At 38.4% G+C, this 18,341-nt stretch overlaps 1 protein-coding gene across 2 annotated transcripts; it reads right to left on the bottom strand.

The window, feature by feature from the left end:
* Positions 1–2,952: 2,952 nt before the first annotated feature.
* Positions 2,953–14,589, bottom strand: LOC114396492 (microtubule-associated protein TORTIFOLIA1-like). Of its 2 annotated transcripts, XM_028358502.1 has the most exons (6): positions 13,643–14,589; positions 7,032–7,223; positions 6,438–6,537; positions 5,650–6,353; positions 4,694–5,572; positions 2,953–3,616 (listed from the first exon to the last, which is right to left on the bottom strand). In XM_028358502.1, the coding sequence occupies exons 1-6, from the start codon at positions 14,345–14,347 to the stop codon at positions 3,425–3,427; spliced, it is 2,772 nt and encodes a 923-aa protein (XP_028214303.1). In that variant the 5' UTR covers positions 14,348–14,589; the 3' UTR covers positions 2,953–3,424. The 2 variants fall into 2 exon arrangements, with proteins under 2 accessions (XP_028214303.1, XP_028214304.1); XM_028358503.1 differs by lacking the exon at positions 7,032–7,223.
* Positions 14,590–18,341: the final 3,752 nt, after the last annotated feature.

The following is an 18,341-nucleotide window of genomic DNA, read 5'->3' on the forward strand; positions in this document are numbered from 1 at the left end:
CGAATAATCATCAACAATCGTTAGAAAATATCGATGACCATGCATAGAGGGTTTCGAACATGGCCCCCATATATCTATATGCAACAAATCAAAGCTGTGAGATGTTTGCAAATTGCTAGAAGGAAATGGTAGCTTTTTGTGCTTTGCATAATGACATGTGTTACATGTAAAATTCTTGTTATTTCGTAAAAGAGAATAATAGGATTGCGTGCATTGTAATCTTTCAGATGATGGATGACCCATTCGAAAATGCCAAAGGTCTATAGGAATGACATTACATCTAGGATGAATGATAGTAGAACATATGGTTTTGGGGATTATTTGGTCTAGTGTGAGTTGGTAAAGGTCGTGTCTCACTTCAACTGTACCAATCTTCACACGATTGTTCGTATCCTGCAAGGTACAAGATGTAGAAGAAAAGATTAGGGTGCAGTTAGTGGAGGACACGAGCTTGGAGATAGAAATAAGATTGAAAGTAAATGTTGGTATATAAAGAACATCAAGCAAAGTTATGGACGTCGAAAGATGCACCACTCCCGAATGGGTGGCGTAGACATGATGGCCATTTGGAAGCTTTACCATGATGGGACTGATACGATTGTAGGAGTGGAGATTACTTAGTGAGCATGTCACATGATCAGTAGCTTTTGAATCTAATATCCAAGAGGTGGATGTTCGAGTTATAAGAGATGGAGATATACCTAGGTTTGGTGTTGTATCAGTGGAGCATGAGGAGATCGAGGCAACCTATTTGGTCTGTGATTGGTTAGAAGCTGCGTTCCAGGATGATGGATGTTGGATTAAGGCGAGTAGTGCTTTGTATTGCTCAGGAGAGAAACGAACGATATCTTGGGACTTATGATGCTGAGTTTGATCATCTGTGGCTTTACTATCCACTACCACCACGTTATTTGCGGTTGTTCTTCCATTGTAGGTCTTGTATCCCGGTGGGAAGCCATGCTTCCTGTAGCAGACGTCAATGGTGTGTCCGTTCTTACCGCAATGAGCGCACATTTTTCCATATCTCATGTTATTACTTTTACTCTTTCCATCATAATTGGGAGGCATCCCATGCTTCTTGTAGCAGACGTTTTCCATATGGCCAACTCGTCCGCAGAAATCGCAAACGACCTTCGCAGCATTAATAGAGATATCTCTGGATTCGAGATTGAGATTCGAAGAAACATTACCTAGAAATTGACATTCCTGTTGCGCCACATATGAAAAGATCTTTGATATTGCGAGTATTGGATCCATGAGAAGCACATGTGATCGGATATTGGCATATTGCTCGTTCAGTCCATGCAAGAACTGCATAGCTTGATCTTCAAGTTTACGTTGCGCGATAATAGCGAGAGCGGAACAAGAACATCTAATATTGCAGAAGCAAATTGGATCAGGCCTGAAATTCTCGATTTCATCCCAAATTATACGTAATCTAGTGAAATGCTCTGTAACTGAGAGTGCGCCTTGCTTCATCGTTGATGCTTCCTGTTGGAGATCAGAAATCCGCAAAAGATCTCCCTGCGAGTATCGCAACTTCAAATCACGCCAGATTTGTTCCGCTTTGTCCATCCATAGTATGTTTTGCCTGATAGAGGTAGCTATTGAGTGAACGATCCAGGAGACTACCATGTTGTTACATCGGCGCATGCTCCATACGTTCTGTCAGTTTTCAATGGTTCAGGCACGCTTCCATCTACAAATTCCACTTTGTTCTTGGCGCTCAATGCAGTGATCATGGACCTGCTCCATGAATGGTAGTTGGTTGAATCCAAGACTAGAGAGACGAGAGCAATGGTTGGATTCTCACTCGGATGTATGTACAAGTAGCTTTCCATGTTGCTGAGTGTTGTTTCATTCATGATGAATGATTAAAGTTGAGAGAAGTATGAAAAAGGAGGTGAGTGCGCAGCAGAGCTCTTCATCAGAAGAGCTCTGATACCATATCAAAGATATATTTAGCCATGCAAGAGAAACGTGCAATGAAAACGTTTAAGATGATCAAAATTGCATCTCAAGCTTTATTAAATGGTAGCATAAGTTTATATATACAAGAGGATGAAAAGCTTGATGGAGAAGCTTGATAGGTAGTTACAACAGAAAGCTTAACTAATCTAACTAACCTAACAAACTAGCTAACTAACGCAGTGCTGTTAAGATCTTTTTTATCACCAAATTAATCTTATAATCTTGTGATGCAATTCAGGGCATTAAGGGGATGGAACACCCAATATTGGCTTAGGTGGTGCACTAATAAGCTTGTATCTTCTCCCCCTTAAAGGAGTGTGGTAGAGTATGAATTATCATGCACAATGTGAAGCTAGAAAATCACCTACTCCCCTAAAGTTGACTGGTCTAGTGGAAATATTTTGCACTGGTTAAATTAAATTGGTTGGAATTTTTTAGTCTAATTATGTTCAACCTGAACAAAATGAATCGATCCTCTTTGTGATTTATAAACTCGTCGGTTGAGTCTAATTATTTTTTTGTAATACTTTTTTACTATCATTTAGTTGATGCAAGTCAATTACAACAAAATGTTATCTAATGACAATTATGAGTGAATTTTTGCCAAAATCATATATTTTTTCTTTTTTTTCAAAACAAAATTTTGCACATTTACATAATAGGAAAAAAAATCCAAACCAATAAAAATTGATTAATTTGAATTTCATGTTCTCTCAAATCCGATTCAAAACTTTTGAAAAGCCCTAAAATTATTGTCATAGGTTTAATATAAAAAAAAAATACTAACATTCTTTCTAACACTTTCTCTATCATTGACTAAAATTTATTTAAAAAAATCATTAATTTTAATGAATTTTATTTTTCATTTAATGATTGTCACTCTCAATTTAGAAGTAAAAACCTACCAAAATTATTTTTTTTAATAAATTCCAGTCAACCATAAAGAGTCTTGCAAACATCTCATAAAATATACACACTATCTAAATGAACACTTCATTTTATATGTCTGAATATCAATAATACAGATTGTCTCTGATATCCCCTCAGACATGATCATTGACCAATTACAAATTAGCCTGGGTAACATAACGAGAGAAAATGTTGCAAATGATGAAACGAAAGTAGCAAATCGAGAACAAATTACATATAATAATTACATGGAAGATTTGTTCATTCGTCTCAATTTACACAATATCTTTAAGCAGGGCACTTGCTGACAACTAGACACTACCTCTTAGTAATGAGGATATCTGTAGATTAAAAAAAAAAAAACAAAAATGATATCCAACGGTCGAACCTTGCTCTGACCGTATAGAATTAGCCTAAGTTCATCAAGATACAGGAGAAAAAGGAGCAAAAATTTGTGGCAATGTAGTTGTTGTGTGGAGGCCAAAAGCATGAACAGCATTATATTTCAATTCAAGATTCAATAGCTGCATAATTTGTTCTTAAGCTATTTGTCATGCTGTTGCAGATCAATTTCCCAGGCTGATGCCAATTGCAATAAAAGCTGATCTGGCTGTACCCCTTCCCAGGTCTCAGCTGGATCTGTAGAAGCTTCGTGTAAATTCAGCAAGAGTTCTTTCTTTACTTCCATGGGAATGTCAAAGGTATCAGGGCCATTTTCCAATACTATCTCCAGCAACTGAACATTATAATAACCATGAATTCAATATTTTAGGCCTCAGATGAAAGACAGAGAAGGCAAAAAAAAGGGAAGCAAAGGTTAAACTGTACAACACAAGAGTATGCATCAATTGCTAAATAATTATCCGTTGTTATTGGTGTAGAATTATAAAGCCAAGGAATGAATGTGTATATAAACCAATAATTTTCTGAACCACAATGGCCAAATACATCTTGAAGATAAAAGGTAAGATTCTTTTAATCACAGGAGATGGGATTCCATGTAACAGATTTAGACTAACCATGTTATCAAAAAGAAGGAAAAAGCTTCTCTAAAGTGAGCAATTAAGGTGTAAACACCCTTGAGCTTTAACGGGTTAAGATTGAGCAGCAATTTAAATTAAACGAATGCTGAAGACACCCATTATTGCTCTCTCTTTAGAAGAGCATTACCCAAAATGAAATGATTTAAATCTGGACCATTTGCCAATAAAAAGAAGTGCACCTAACAGACACGGACAGATTGACCACAACTACCGAGTCATCATGTTAATGCAGACAAGAACACAATACTCCCCCCAAAATATTTAATAATATAATAAGTATATCACAATGACTGCTATTATGGCCTTGAGTAAACACAGCAGTCTTCAATGAAGTAGGGGATTCTATGTCACTGGATTAAGTAAATTGTCTAGCTGATAAATTATAAAGAAGAAACATAATGTATGCAAGCCCTCCAAAACATCAATGGAGGCCACCCCATGAGGTGACATCTTTCACTTAAAATCCACAAGATATATGATCTTGTAGCAATTTGATTTTGAACACCAAATCTTGAGACAGGATTATATAGAAAAGTCCCTGAAACCCTTCAATAATGTGAAATCATTTTTCTAGATGAAGATATACTCCAGTGGTTATTCCATAATCCATACTTACTAGTTTTGACTCCTAATAAAATATCAAGAAATAGCAAAATCATCTGTCCCTATTATATTTGAGAAGTAGGTGTTATTTTGGTGAGAGAATTCATGTGACTACAAAATTTACATATTCTGATTTGAAGGGAATTCAAAAAAAAAAAAAACCATACCTGTTGAATCCAAGACAAACAAATGTCATACATGTTCTGGTCCAGTAAGAATTGTCCAATGGCATTTACAGTTTCACATGCAACTTCACTTGAAAGTTGGTCAATTACAGGGCCCGTTTTATCCATTAGCTTTACAAGCAAAATATCATCGCCAGCGGACAATACTTCTGCAAAGGCTGAATCTAGGTCACCTACTTGAAGGGCATCCATTGCATTGCTCCAAGAAGTCCAGATGGCATCCCTCTCTTGCCCAACATTGTCATCAGCCATAGCTTCAGCAGTCATTTCAGGGATTGCTACCCTTGTTGCTCGAGACGTTCCATTGTCCTCACCAGCAACCCGAATTGCTTCCAAGGTAGCTTCATCCTTAGAAGCTTGCCAGACACTTCTTGCAGAGGGCCCCTCACCAAGCCGGATGGGCATTGCTGCTTTATCCCAAGCTCTCCTGTTGCCTGCTTGATCATTCTCATGCACAGATTTTGGTGATCTTCCATCAGCAGAACTACCCCCAAAAGCCCTCCTTGAGGACATCTGGCCATTTCTAGAAGCACCATATCCAGAATGATCCCACCCCTCAGACATGTCAGATCTCCAAGATGGCCCTCTTCCCCTCATTCCCAAAGAATTTCCATCAGATTGGGCAAATCTTTCGCCAAATGGGATGCGTCCATCACCGCCTCTACCATACTTGGAACTGGAGTAGTCGTTAAAACCATTATACTTGCTAGAAGGCCTATTAGATGACCCTTCAAACCCTGCAAAGTTTCTACGACCTGATGATATGGATAAATCTCGTGACATGTCTTCAACAATTCTCTCAAGACCTCGCACTCTGTTCTCTAGAGTCACCATGCTATCATGAGATCCACCCATGAAATCCTGCAAAATTGTTTAAACATCTATCACTTATGAAGAATATATAACAGAACTAATTTTTTGTGCCATACTGACCATACCTGCAGCATATTCATCAGATGAACTTGTTGCCTTTCCAGTTGCAACAACTGCCTCTGGATGGCCAACCAGTTTGCTCTGTTATTGGAGAAGGGTACTTCTGATTGACCATCAGTTTTAGAAAAACCTGCAGCATTGGCAGAACCGTCCCTCTGATCATTTTCAGTCCTGCCATCAGTATCATAAGCTTTTGTCCTCAGTTCTTTTGTGTTCACTCTCCTTTCAGAGAATCTGTCATGGCCAAAATCATCATAATTCCTTTGTTTGGAATTTCCATCATTGCCTCTCTCAAAGATACGATATTTATTACTGGAGGATCCATGATCATCATTAGGGATGTTTCCAACAGAATTTATTCTTTCTTTTGAATCTTTAGCATTTGCCTCTGATTCTTCCTCATTGTTGGAGTTAGAAGAATTGAGGCCTCTACGAGGAACAACTACTTCCACTGGTAAATCATCTGAACCCCTTCTTTCAAGTTTTTGGAAAAATTCTGGATTTAGTTCTTTATCAGATAACACAGGTGGTTTCTTTTTCAGTATCACAACTGCCTTCTCTGAGATGCTAGCTGCTTTGGCCTTAGTTGAATCCATATTTGAAGAACTAGTTGATGAACCCTTTACTGGTGAATCAGTCTTCCTCTCATCAAGATTTACTTTTTTCGGGTCACTTGCTTCTGACGAAATAGCTGATTCATTCCCACCATCTAAAGCATAAAAACAACAATCATCATCAAGATAAACTAGGACAAAGTGGTTTATGAACAGATTACAACAGACAAATCAAATACCAGATGAGGGCTTTGAATCATCAGGAGACCCATCTCCTTTCCCTGCAATCTTTTTCCACAGTTGCAATGCTTCATTGATGCTATCTCTTACAGGTTTTATCTGAAAACAATAATTCATTAATTTTGAAAAAAGTAGATAACTAAAGCAAAGAATCAGTTCTCTAGTAATGAAGTTTCAACAAATTACAAATCTTCCATACTAGGACAAATCATCCATGGCCCAGACTACAGAAGAGAACAGTAGACAGGATAACTATTGTCACAGAAACCTGCTAGACCAGTCACAATTAAATGCACTGTCAACTCTCTGCAGGCACATAATTCTTTTGATGCTCTTTAAATGAGATAAACTTGAATGCAAGCAACAAAGTCAAATGGAAAAAAACTTATTTTATGTGGCTACCTTCTTTGAAGTTTTTAGGATTTAACATCCTTACTATTGAACTAATTCCATTTTAGAAACAGAACATTTTAATAAAATAAGAATTACAAGAAATGTAAGACCTTGTAGCCTCGGAAAAGAGAGGAATCAGAAACAAAAATAGCATGGCATGTTAACAAGTTATGATTAGGAAATCTCACTGCAAATGCTACCTTGTCAAATCGGCAAGCCTCAAGTACTGCCAGTGTGGGTGCCGCTCTATCAGTAACCAAACTGCTTGAATGCAATGCCAAAGAACTTAATGCCTCAGCTGCCGCTTTACGTGTTGCCCAATCAGTACTAGAAAGGCATTCGTGAATGCTAGGCAGCAAATGTTCCAAGCTTTGTGGTGCAATCGCTCCAACCTGCAATCAGTATCCAATTGCCTCTCAGAAATTTTCACTTTCATCATAAAATGGCAAGTTGGTGACTAATGGCCCCCCAAGTTGGACAATCACAAGAACAGATTGACAGAATGTTAGGAAGGAGCAGAGTAGAGAAGATAGATTGAGAGAGAGAGAGAATAGAGAAGATGATACACAAAGAGAAGCTAGATATTTTCCTTCTTATTCTTCCTACAGTGCACAGCTCTATATATAGGCACATGTAGGGCACAAACCGACAAGCACAGACAGTGACCCGACAAGCACAGAAAGCAAGATAACAAACCAATAACAGGATGCTACTGACAGCACTAAAAGACAAGCACTAATAACGGAATTCTAACAACATCTAGCGATATTCCTAAGAACAGCTAGACATAGACGTGGAAACATTGAGGTGGAGTAATCTTCCTCTTGGACCTCTCGTTCTGGGCTTCTTGCATCCTGCTTGGTCTATCACTAACGAACCCATCGAAAATCACCTTGTCCTCAAGTTGATAATCTTCCTTCAAAGAGGCCCAATCCTCCCATAATGTGTCACCAACATGGAGACCTGCCCATTGAACAACCACTTGTAAGCAAAGTGCCTCCTTGGGGCCCTCCCAACGAGTGCTGAGAATAGCCAAAGGGGTGATTACAGGATGATTCTCCATGTCCTTTCCTAGTAACAGAAGTGGGCGAGGTTCATTTGCAGCATCATGCAGAAATGGCTTAAGAAGTGAACAATGGAAGATAGGATGAATATGAGATCCTTCAGGCAAAAGGAGCTTGTAAGCCACTGTTCTAATACGGTCCAAAACCTTGAAAAGACCATAGTAGCGTTTTGAGAGCTTGGTGGGGTTGGGTCCAATGACTGAAGATTGACGGTAAGGGCGGAGTTTGACCATCACCCAGTCGCATTCTTGAAAGCTTACTTCTCTGCGATTGTTATCCGCAAAGTGCTTCATTCTAGCTTGAGCTTTTAACAATTTCCTGCACAAGCTATCAAAGATTGCCTCCCGTGACGATAGTAAAGTATCGATTTCTTCCACTGTAGAAGAGCCCGAGATATACTGAATGATCGTGGGAGGTTTCTTGCCAAAAGTAACTTCAAATGGTGTAGTGTCAGTGCTTGTATTCCTGGAGGTGCTATAAGACCATTATATCCAAGTTAAGAACTTGCCCCACAACATCGGTTTGTGATCAACGAAAGCACGCAAGTACTACTCAATTATACAATTCATAACTTCAGTTTGGCCATCGGATTGAAGATGGTAAGCCGAACTCAGACGTAATTTGGTGCCGGAGAGTTTGAATAATTCCTGCCAGAATTTGCTAATAAACAAAGGGTCCCTATCAGAGACTAAACTCTTAGGCATGTCGTGATGTTTGGCAACAATATCCAAGAAGAGATTGGCAACTTGGTATGCAAAGTATTGAGTTGGAAGAAGACCCAAATGAATCCCTTTCAAGAATCTGTCAATGACCACCAAGATGGTTGTGTTTCCTCGATACGACGACAATCCAACAATGAAGTCGAGAGATAAATCCTCCCATAGTCTGGCAGGAAGGGGCAGTAGTTCGAGTAAGCCAGCTGGTTTCCTGGTGACATACTTGGTGTGTTGACAGTCGAGGCACTGCTCAACAAACCGACAAACGTCGTTTCGAATAGAACTCCACGTAAAATTCTCCTGCAATCTGGCTAATGTCTTAGTTATTCCCATATAAACACCTGTGGGCGTGGAATGAAATTCATACAATAGTTGGATGAAATTCAAATTACTAGGTAACCAAATGTGACCATTCTACAAGATTAAACCGTCGTTGTAAGTAAAATCAGAGTGGTTGGCTGGATGTTCCTGCAGGTCTCGCCAAAGAGTTATGAACTCCTGGTTATCAGCTAGTTCACCTTTGAGTTTTGCTAGAAATGTGAAATGAGGCATTGACAAAGTGAATACCATGCCCTTGTGAGGCTCAAAAGTGCGAGATAGGACGTCTGCCACCACATTTGAACGGCCAGACCTGTATTGGATGGTAAAGTCATAGCCCATTAATCGAGTGAGATACTTTTGCTGCTCTGGGGTCTGAATGATTTGAGCCATTAACTCCTTTAGACTCCTATGATCAGTGAGTATAACGAAGGAATGTCCCAGCAAGAATTGTCTCCATTTTTTGACTGCAGCCGTAATCGTGCATAACTCACGAACATATGTGGAAGCTTGAAGGAGCTTAGGGCAAAATTGTTTGCTAAAAAATGCTTTCGGATGATTTTTGTTGAGATAGCACTGCACCCATTCCAAAACCTGAGGCATTAGTCTCCAAGGTAAATGGCAGAGAGAAATCTGGTAAACGCAACATTAGTGCAGTGCTCACTACATCCTTTAAAGCTTGAAAAGCGAACTGAACCGCCGATGACTAGTCCAGGTGTTCCTTAGTTAGAAGATGAATTAGAGGAGATACAATTGTGGCATATCCTTTGATAAAGCGCCGATAAGACCTTGCAAGACCCAAAAAACCTCGAAGGGCCCTAAGAGAAGTGGGTCGTGGCCATAGTTGGATTGCGAGGGCCTTCTCGTGAACTAGTTGAACACTTGTTGCCGATACCACATGTCCCAAATATTCGATTTGTTGTTGAGCTAGACAACATTTGGATAAGTTAAGGAAGAATTGACCCTCCTTGAGTAGTTAAAATGTGCAGTCCAGATGTATTAGATGGTCCTCGAATGGTTTGCTGAAAATTAGAATACCATCAAAGAAGACGATAATGAATTTATGCAGATATGGTTTGAACGTGGTGTTCATCAGTGCCTGGAATGAAGAAAGAGCATTGCAAAGGCCAAAGGGCATTACACGAAATTCATAATGCCCTTGGTGAGTGCGGAATGCTGTCATATGCACATTCTCTTCGCGCATAAGGATCTGATGATACCCCTGCAGTAAGTCAAGTTTAGTAAACCAACAAGCACCACCTAGCTCATCTAACAACTCATTGACAGTGGGTATAGGAAATCGATCTTTAATTGTACTGGCGTTCAATGCCATGTAATCTACGCAAAAACACCATGATCCATCGCACTTCTTGACCAAAAGAGCAGGTAATGAAAAGGGACTCTGACTGGGTCTGATGATGCCACTGCTCAACATGGCCTCGACCTGAACCTCGATCTCTTGCTTTTGAAAATGTGGATATCGATATGGTCTGACATTAACCGAAATAGAATTTGGAAGAAGATTAATAGTATGGGTAATAATATCACGAGGTGGTGGTAAGGTGGGCGGGGTCTGAAATAACCTATTATAGCACTGAAGTAAGGATGTGAGGTTTGGGGAGTAGGTCAAGGTTTGGTGATGTTGGTTAGAAGGGAGCTCAATGGGGATGAGTCGAATGTGAAAGAAAGCATTGACGCCATCAGTTTGAACCATACGCCGGAGTTGATGGTGATTGATCCCACGAATGTTATCATCACGTTCGCCCCTAAGTTCGATGACTCACCCTTGGTGCATGAACTTCATAGTCAAGTCTGTATAATCCGTCAAAATCGGACCTAGTAACTTGAGCCATTGAACACCAAGAACTAGGTCTGCTCCGCACAAGGGTAAAACATGAAAATCCACTGTTAGTTTATGTTCCTGGACCTGTATCAGAACATCCCGACAAACTTGCAAGCTGTCAATCTCATTACCATTACCAACCATGATGCATAAGGGCTGAATAGGTTGCGCGTGTAGACCCAGAGTGGTTACAAAGCGTTCCTAGATGAAGTTATGGGTACTACCCCTATCAACCAGGATAAGTACCTTCTTATCAGAGACAAACCCTACCAGTCATAGTGTCTCCAAATCCACGTGTCCCGATATGGCATGAAAGCTAATTTGAGCAGGAGACTGGTCATCGTGCTCCTTCGCTACCAGAAATGCGTCATCAAGTGAAATCTCCTCTTGTGATACCTCATCATCATCAGCTATTAATAGGAATAGCTTGGAAGAACAGTGGTGGTCACGAATAAACTTCTCGTCGCAGTTGAAGCAAAGCCCCTTCTCCCTACGCATGGTTGTTTCCCCCGATGACAAACATTTAAAGGGTATCGGAGGCTTTGGTGGAGTGGGCAGTAAGGGTGGGGGTGGAAGTGAGGGTGGGGTTGGTGATGGGTTTGTCTAATTGGAGCGAGGAACAAAAGAACTCTGAGTGTACGCACAAGGTCGAAAAGGTTTGCGTAAGTCTCAAAACTTCTCTTCCTAGAGGTGAGCTAGGGCTGCAGCTTGAATCATCGAAAGAGGTTGGAGCGCTTGAACCTCACGTCTGATCTCCGAGGACAGACCAAAAATGAAACAACTCAGCAAAAAAAGAAGGAAGGCCTATGATTCGGTTAGCCAAGGCCTCAAACTCGGAGAGATAGTCATTAACAGACCATTTCTGGGTGAGCTTGAATAAGGACCCCATAGGATCTTCATAGTGCAAGGATGCAAAGCAAGCCCCCAAGGCCTGCAATAGGCCAGGCCAAGAAGTAATTTGTCCATTGCGTGTCACTCATTGTTACCAAGCAAGCGCCGGCCCATCCATGTAAAATGAAGCAATCGTCAATCGTTCGTTTTTCGGCATGGCATGATAATCGAAAAACTGGTTTATTTTGAAGAGCCATCCAACAGGATCAGACCCATCGAATCGTGGAACTTCGAGTTTCATCCAATATGGGGGAACAGGAGGAGAAGGAGACGGGGGATGCGCCAAAGAAGAAACCAAGGAGTGTTGGGTGGACTCCATAACCGCCAACTTCTGGCATAGGTCGTCTAATTTGGTGGACATCAACAACTGAGTGGTGGTGAGTTTGGTGATGGCATCTTCCAGTCAATCGAGGTTGGACTTCGAGCGCATCGATTCTGCTTCCATGGAAGCTCAACGAGAGCACCAATTGTTAGGAAGGAGCAGAGTAGAGAAGATGATACACATAGAGAAGCTAGATATTTTCCTTCTTATTCTTCCTATAGTGCACAGCTCTATATATAGGCACATGTAGGGCACAAACTGACAAGCACAGATAGCGACCCGACAAGCACAGAAAGCAAGATAACAAACCAATAACAGAATGCTACCGACAGCACTAAAAGGCAAGCACTAATAACAGAATTCTAACAACATCTAGCAATATTCCTAAGCACCAACAGCTGGACGTAGTCGTGGAAACATTGAGGAGGAGTAATCTTCCTCTTGGGCCTCTCATTCTGGGCTTCTTGCATCCTGCTTGGTCTATCACAGAATCAAAATTAAAGAATATGGATCTTTCTACTTCTAGCCTCTACCATCCAAATCTGACTAAAATTATCCCAAATCTTCCACTACAACTGCAACCTTCATTAGAATTAGCCTCTGCAGATGCCAAAGCTACTCTCCAACATCATTCTCACCACATGTGGCCATTCTAAATTGAATTCTACAAAAGCAATTTTTCCAATATCAACAGGTCTACCTAAATTTCAGTTTTTATAACCTTAATGAATCTACTACGATAAACAAACACCACATTTTTATAAACCAAAAATAATTAAGCCTTTTGCTGCATTTCCACTTTCCAGCTCCAATACCAGGCTAAGATATCATTTGTTTAACAAACATCCTAAGAGTTAAAATATAACATGATTGAACCAAACCAGACTTAGAGAAAAAAAGTAATAAATTTCAGATCCAGCAAAAGAACTAAACCAACACCAGTGCTCCTCTTGGCAGGGCACTCCCTAGATATAACTAAAGCCCTCCTCCATACCCAGTGTAAAGAAAAGGATTAAACTTAGATGTAGTCCCTTAGGCACTTCTAGTGCTGTTCTTGAATTACAATTCGAATTTTACCTTTAATGCAAACCTTCATCACACATAATTGAGGTGAAACTCCAATTCTGATTTGAGATTAGAACCAAAAAGTACCTAAAGATCTGCTTCTGAGTTTTTGTCTTAAAGAAAACTCTACATCAAAAAATAACCAAAGCATGTCAAATGCTTTGCACTAGAACTCCATTCATACCCAAATAAAGCAAGGACAAAACCAATGTGCCACCTAATGACCAAAACAATCATTCAAGTTCCAACTGAAATCAACACTAATGCTACTCTTGGCAGGGTACTCCCTAGATATAACTCAAGGACTCTTCCATACTGAATAATCTATGCGAACCTTTATTAAGCGAATTATGGAGGTGCAACTCTATGGATCTGCATCTAAGTCTTTTCCTAAAGAAAAGTACAATTGACAAAATAACCAAAGCATCTCAAATGCTTTACACTAAAGTTCTATTCTATTCATACCAAAAATAAAGCAAGACAAAACAATTTAGCCACCTAATGACAAAAATAACCCTTTAAACCCCACATACCATTTCATAATTCACATCAATTCACCAACCCTTGATCCCACAACAAAAATGCACCTCACCTGGGACAAGCTGGCAACCACCGGCAAAATCGCCGCCTTGGCCATGAAATTGGGACTGTTGAGCAGCTTGTAGATCCTCGGACATAGCTTCTGGAACGCCGCAACCGGCACCGCCTCCCCTCCGCTGCCACCGGCACACTCTACCATCTTGGCCATGCACACCGCCGCCCCCGCCTGCACCCCCTTGTTCTGCTCCCCCATCGCCTCGAAAAGCGGCTTCACGAACAGCCCCACCACCGTCCCGACTCCACCGCCACCACCGCCGCCGTCTCCCTTCAAATACTGCGCGGCGAGGGCGCCCACGGTGTCACGGCAGGCGTCGCGGACGGCGGAGTCGGCGTCCTTGAGGCGGCGGACGACGTGGGCGATGATCTTGGTAAGGTGGGCGGCCGCGGCGTCGGAGTGCGCGCCGCAGACGGCGGCGAGGAGGCGCAGGGCGTCCCGCTTGACGGCGGGCTTGGGGTCGGTGGCGGCGTCGTAGAGACAATTGAGAATCATCGGAATGGCGTCCGGCGAGAGCCCCGAGATGGTCTTCTCCAAGTCCTCCACCGCGATCTGGTGCGTGTCGCGGTCGGAGAGCTTCGACAGAGAAGTTAGGATCTTCTGCTTCAGCTCCACCATAGCAAGGTGGGATGAGAGAGAAGAAGATCTTGAAGAGGGTGATGGGGTTGGGGTTGATTGGGTTTGGAGTTTTGGGTGCTTCATTGTGTGAAGTGAGTGAGTGTGAGAGAGAGAAAGTGGTTTTGTTGAATGCAATGGAGGAGTATGGAATTAGAGAGAGGTGAAGGGGAAGTAATGTGTGAAAGGAAAATGGGAACTGATTTGAAAGGGAGTGAGGTGGAAAGGAATGGTGGATCTGTGAACAGTGAGGGGAAAAAGGGTGAAAAACAAGGTTTGAAATGATGGGGTTCTTTCTTCTGGTTTGTTTTTATGAATCGTAAGTCAAGGGATAGGAGGAATCGGTTATGGTGGCATATTTAAAAATAAAAAATTACTTGAGTGGGTTAAGTTTGAATTTGATTGTTAACGGGAGAACCTCGTTGGATTGATGAATTATAAGTATTTCTTTAAATACTCAGTATGACGTATGTAAATCAGTTAAACTTTTTTTTTTTAGCAACAGAACTATTTCATATATTCTTACATTGTGTGTTAAAAATTAATCTATTAGAAAATTTGATTAGTTATTTTTAACGAAATTTCATAACTTAAATATATTTTTTCATTTAAACTTCAACTTAAAATCTTACCTAAAGAGCGCGAATTTATTCGGTTTCACTTGAACTAATTATTAGATGTTACAAGCTTGGTTCTTGCTCAGGGAGATAGTGTACCAATATTTGTCGACAAACATTCTTCCACAGCAAGGTAAGGGACCCTATGGGAGTAGAATGGTGTAGGAGGGGTGGTTACTGGGTTAGGTTTAGATCCCAAAGTTGTTGAGGATAAAAAGGAATTTAAGTGACTTTTTTTTCAATACAAGTGACTTCCTTAGACAGCATTGACGAAAGAATCGAGTTATCCAAAAAAAAGAAAACAGTTGGGATTTCAGGTAAATTATTTAAAAAAAATCATAACTAGGTTAATTCTAGTGGATTAAGAAAATTGTGTGGTTTGTAAACTTAAAAAGAGTTTGCATCTGTTAATATTCAAATAAGGTGGTTAGGTTATTTTAGAAAATTTTGTAAATGCGTCTTTTTTTATATTTGATCTTTTATGATATGTATAAAAATTATTAAAAAATAAAGTATACTTCCTTTCTTTGTCTAAAAAATTAATATCTAATTATTGACTAAAAATATCTTAGAGAACGTTCAAAAAATATATACTTTTGAGAGAACATATTATATTTTTATTATGTATTGAGGAAGAATTTAGGAAATAATAAGTAAAATTAAGTCAAATGACATTTCAAATATCTTAAGTCAAATTAAGTCAATAAGCACTGCATTAAAAATAGTAAGCCTCAACTTGAACTAAGACTTTCGTGTATGAGATTTATCTTTAGTTTTTTTCTAAAACAATAAAACAAATGAATTTAATCCACTCGTGAATCGCTTTTAATTGGCTTATGCTGCAAAATAACACCGTGAAATACAAGAAATAAATTTAAAACTAATGATGCATATAAGAATTATACATACCATTTTTTTATGCATGCAATCTTTTTTAACTTGTGCTTTTTCTTATACTTTAAATTCCCTAATATCAAATTTACGGTGTTATAATAAAATTATAAGAATGAAAATCAAAAGAATAAGTAACTAGAAAATTATATAAAGATTAATTTAAACATGTTCATATAAATTAAATTAAAAATACTATTCATATTTCGAATAAAGACAAAAACATATTTTACGTCAATAGAATAAGTAACTAGAAATAGGATTAGGATATTGCACAAATATCATGTTAATGTTTGTCCCCATTTTTTTAGGACAAAATAAAAATGTTCAATTTTTTTCTTTACTTTCCAACTATTTCTTTCTTACTATACAAATAATCTGTTCCAACTTCCAAGTACTAATAAATCTCTAGATATATTTTCCACGGGGCTTTTTGGTGATATTTTTTGGGGGTCTGATTCCCCCTTTCCATTCAACGAAAAAAAAATCTCTCGATATATTAATATTTATAGTGAAAATCAGTCGCGTTCCCTAGAATTGGCCATGTTTTCAATTCAATCAACTGACCAACGTGTTGAATTCTTTTGAAACAATAAATGTGGTTCACTTTTTAATCTAAATTTCATTCCTAACTTTTACAAGAAAAACTATAAAGTTTGATAATTATTTCTTTTTGTACGTACCAACCAATTCAAACACTTATAAATCTAACAATACATGGTCTTAACTCACCCAAATTCTCCGAAGTCATAACTAGAATAAGATGTAGTACTTGAAAAATAAAATGCAACTCGCATTAAAGCTCGTCTAACATTTTAAATTGTTCAGGGCATATTCGTTTGCATGAATAGGTAGCACGTTTTTCTGACACCAAACCCTCTTCATAAGTCATGTTAAGGAATACCAACCAATATGTCCTGTCTAAGATTGCAAGGCTAAAAGTTTGAAAAGTTTGACTTGTTAATTAACATGGGTTGGACTAGGTTTGTATTATTTAAATAAGATTTTAAGTTTGAGTTATTGAATGAAAAAAAATATGATTAAAATAAAAGACTTATTTTAAATGACTAATAAGGTTTTTTTATAAAAATTGATTATCGATATAGATATTTTACATTAATAATAAAGTGATAAAAAAAAAGTTTGCATTTTTAACGAATTTCAACTAACGCTCAATCATCAAAGAAATTGATCATGCTGTTTAATGAAACCAAATGGTATTGGTATATATATTTTTAAGAGACAAAAGGAGAGAAGGAAAAAGAATTGAATGATAAAGGCAAAGTGTTAATCTAAAAATATTTTAGTTGTAAAAAGAATTGTGTCATGTGGCTCCAAATTATGAGGCAGCTTACGCAAAAGACCTATACCTAAACTAGACAAAACCACAGTTTTTATCATACAACAAGACAAGCTGCATTAATAATTTGTTGCAACAAAATATGGTCGATGATATGAAGTTAAAATTCCTAGCTAGACAAGCTTTAAGAAACTGCATTATGTAAGTTACATGAATGATAATTAGCAACCACTCAATACTAAAGTTGGTTAACTATTTTGGGTTTCTTTGGGGATACTATTATGAGGTTTCATCTTATGGAAAGCATAAATGCTATGAATTTTATCTAACTAATTACTATTGTGCCTAAGAAAACAAAGTTCTTATTACGTGTCAGATTTTTATCTATTTCATTTTTCGGTCATTTTTCTTTCATTGAAAACCAACTTTTTATAGCATATTTTTAATTGTTAATTTTTATCTTAATTATCTACTTTCTATGCATTTTTTAGGTCGTGAAAAACTCACTTTTACTCTCTTTTTGGTTGAGTAACAGTGTTAGATTTTTGAGTTTTTTGTCTTTTCAACTTCTTCTACTCAACTTAAAATTCAAAATGTTATATTTTCAAAATCCTCTAATCTCTTCTTTCGAACGTGCAAAGATCTTTAACTTGACAGAATGTTGTTGTGGTTGAAATTGATGTCACAAATACCTGTTTTTTTTTCTTTCTTCTGTTTTTTTTTCCAGCATTCGTGGTTATGTTGTTTTGAAAACAAATACCTATTCGGTTTCATCTGACGAATTTGGGGATCAACATGATTTTGTTTCACTTGGTGTTTGCATTGACTTCAAGGAACATGAAATTTTTATAGCTGGAAATGTCGTCATTTAAGGTATATAGGCTTTGAATTTCATGAAAATAACTTTGCACATGTGAAGATATGTTTGTAGTTAATGGAATAATACTTGTGCTTATTGCTATTTTATTGGCTACTTTATGTATCCATAATATTCCTCAGTAACTCATCTATGCTTCATATTTAGTTCTAGTTTCATTGGTAATCTCAAAGATTGGCAATGCATAGCACTTAGTCATGATACCAACCTAAGCTGAAAACATTACATGTATCATGTGAGATTCATGTTAGTTTTATGTGGAAGTCTCAAAATGTGATTCGCCACCCATAAAATTAGTCTTAAGCTTGAAGGACCCGAGAAGCTTCTTCACAATAGTTTCTTTCAGACTTTACATCAGTTTGTTTCAAACATAATTTATTTTTACCTAAAATTAGT

Source organism: Glycine soja, chromosome 18 (assembly GCF_004193775.1).
Source record: "Glycine soja cultivar W05 chromosome 18, ASM419377v2, whole genome shotgun sequence".
NCBI classification, from domain to species: domain Eukaryota; kingdom Viridiplantae; phylum Streptophyta; class Magnoliopsida; order Fabales; family Fabaceae; genus Glycine; species Glycine soja.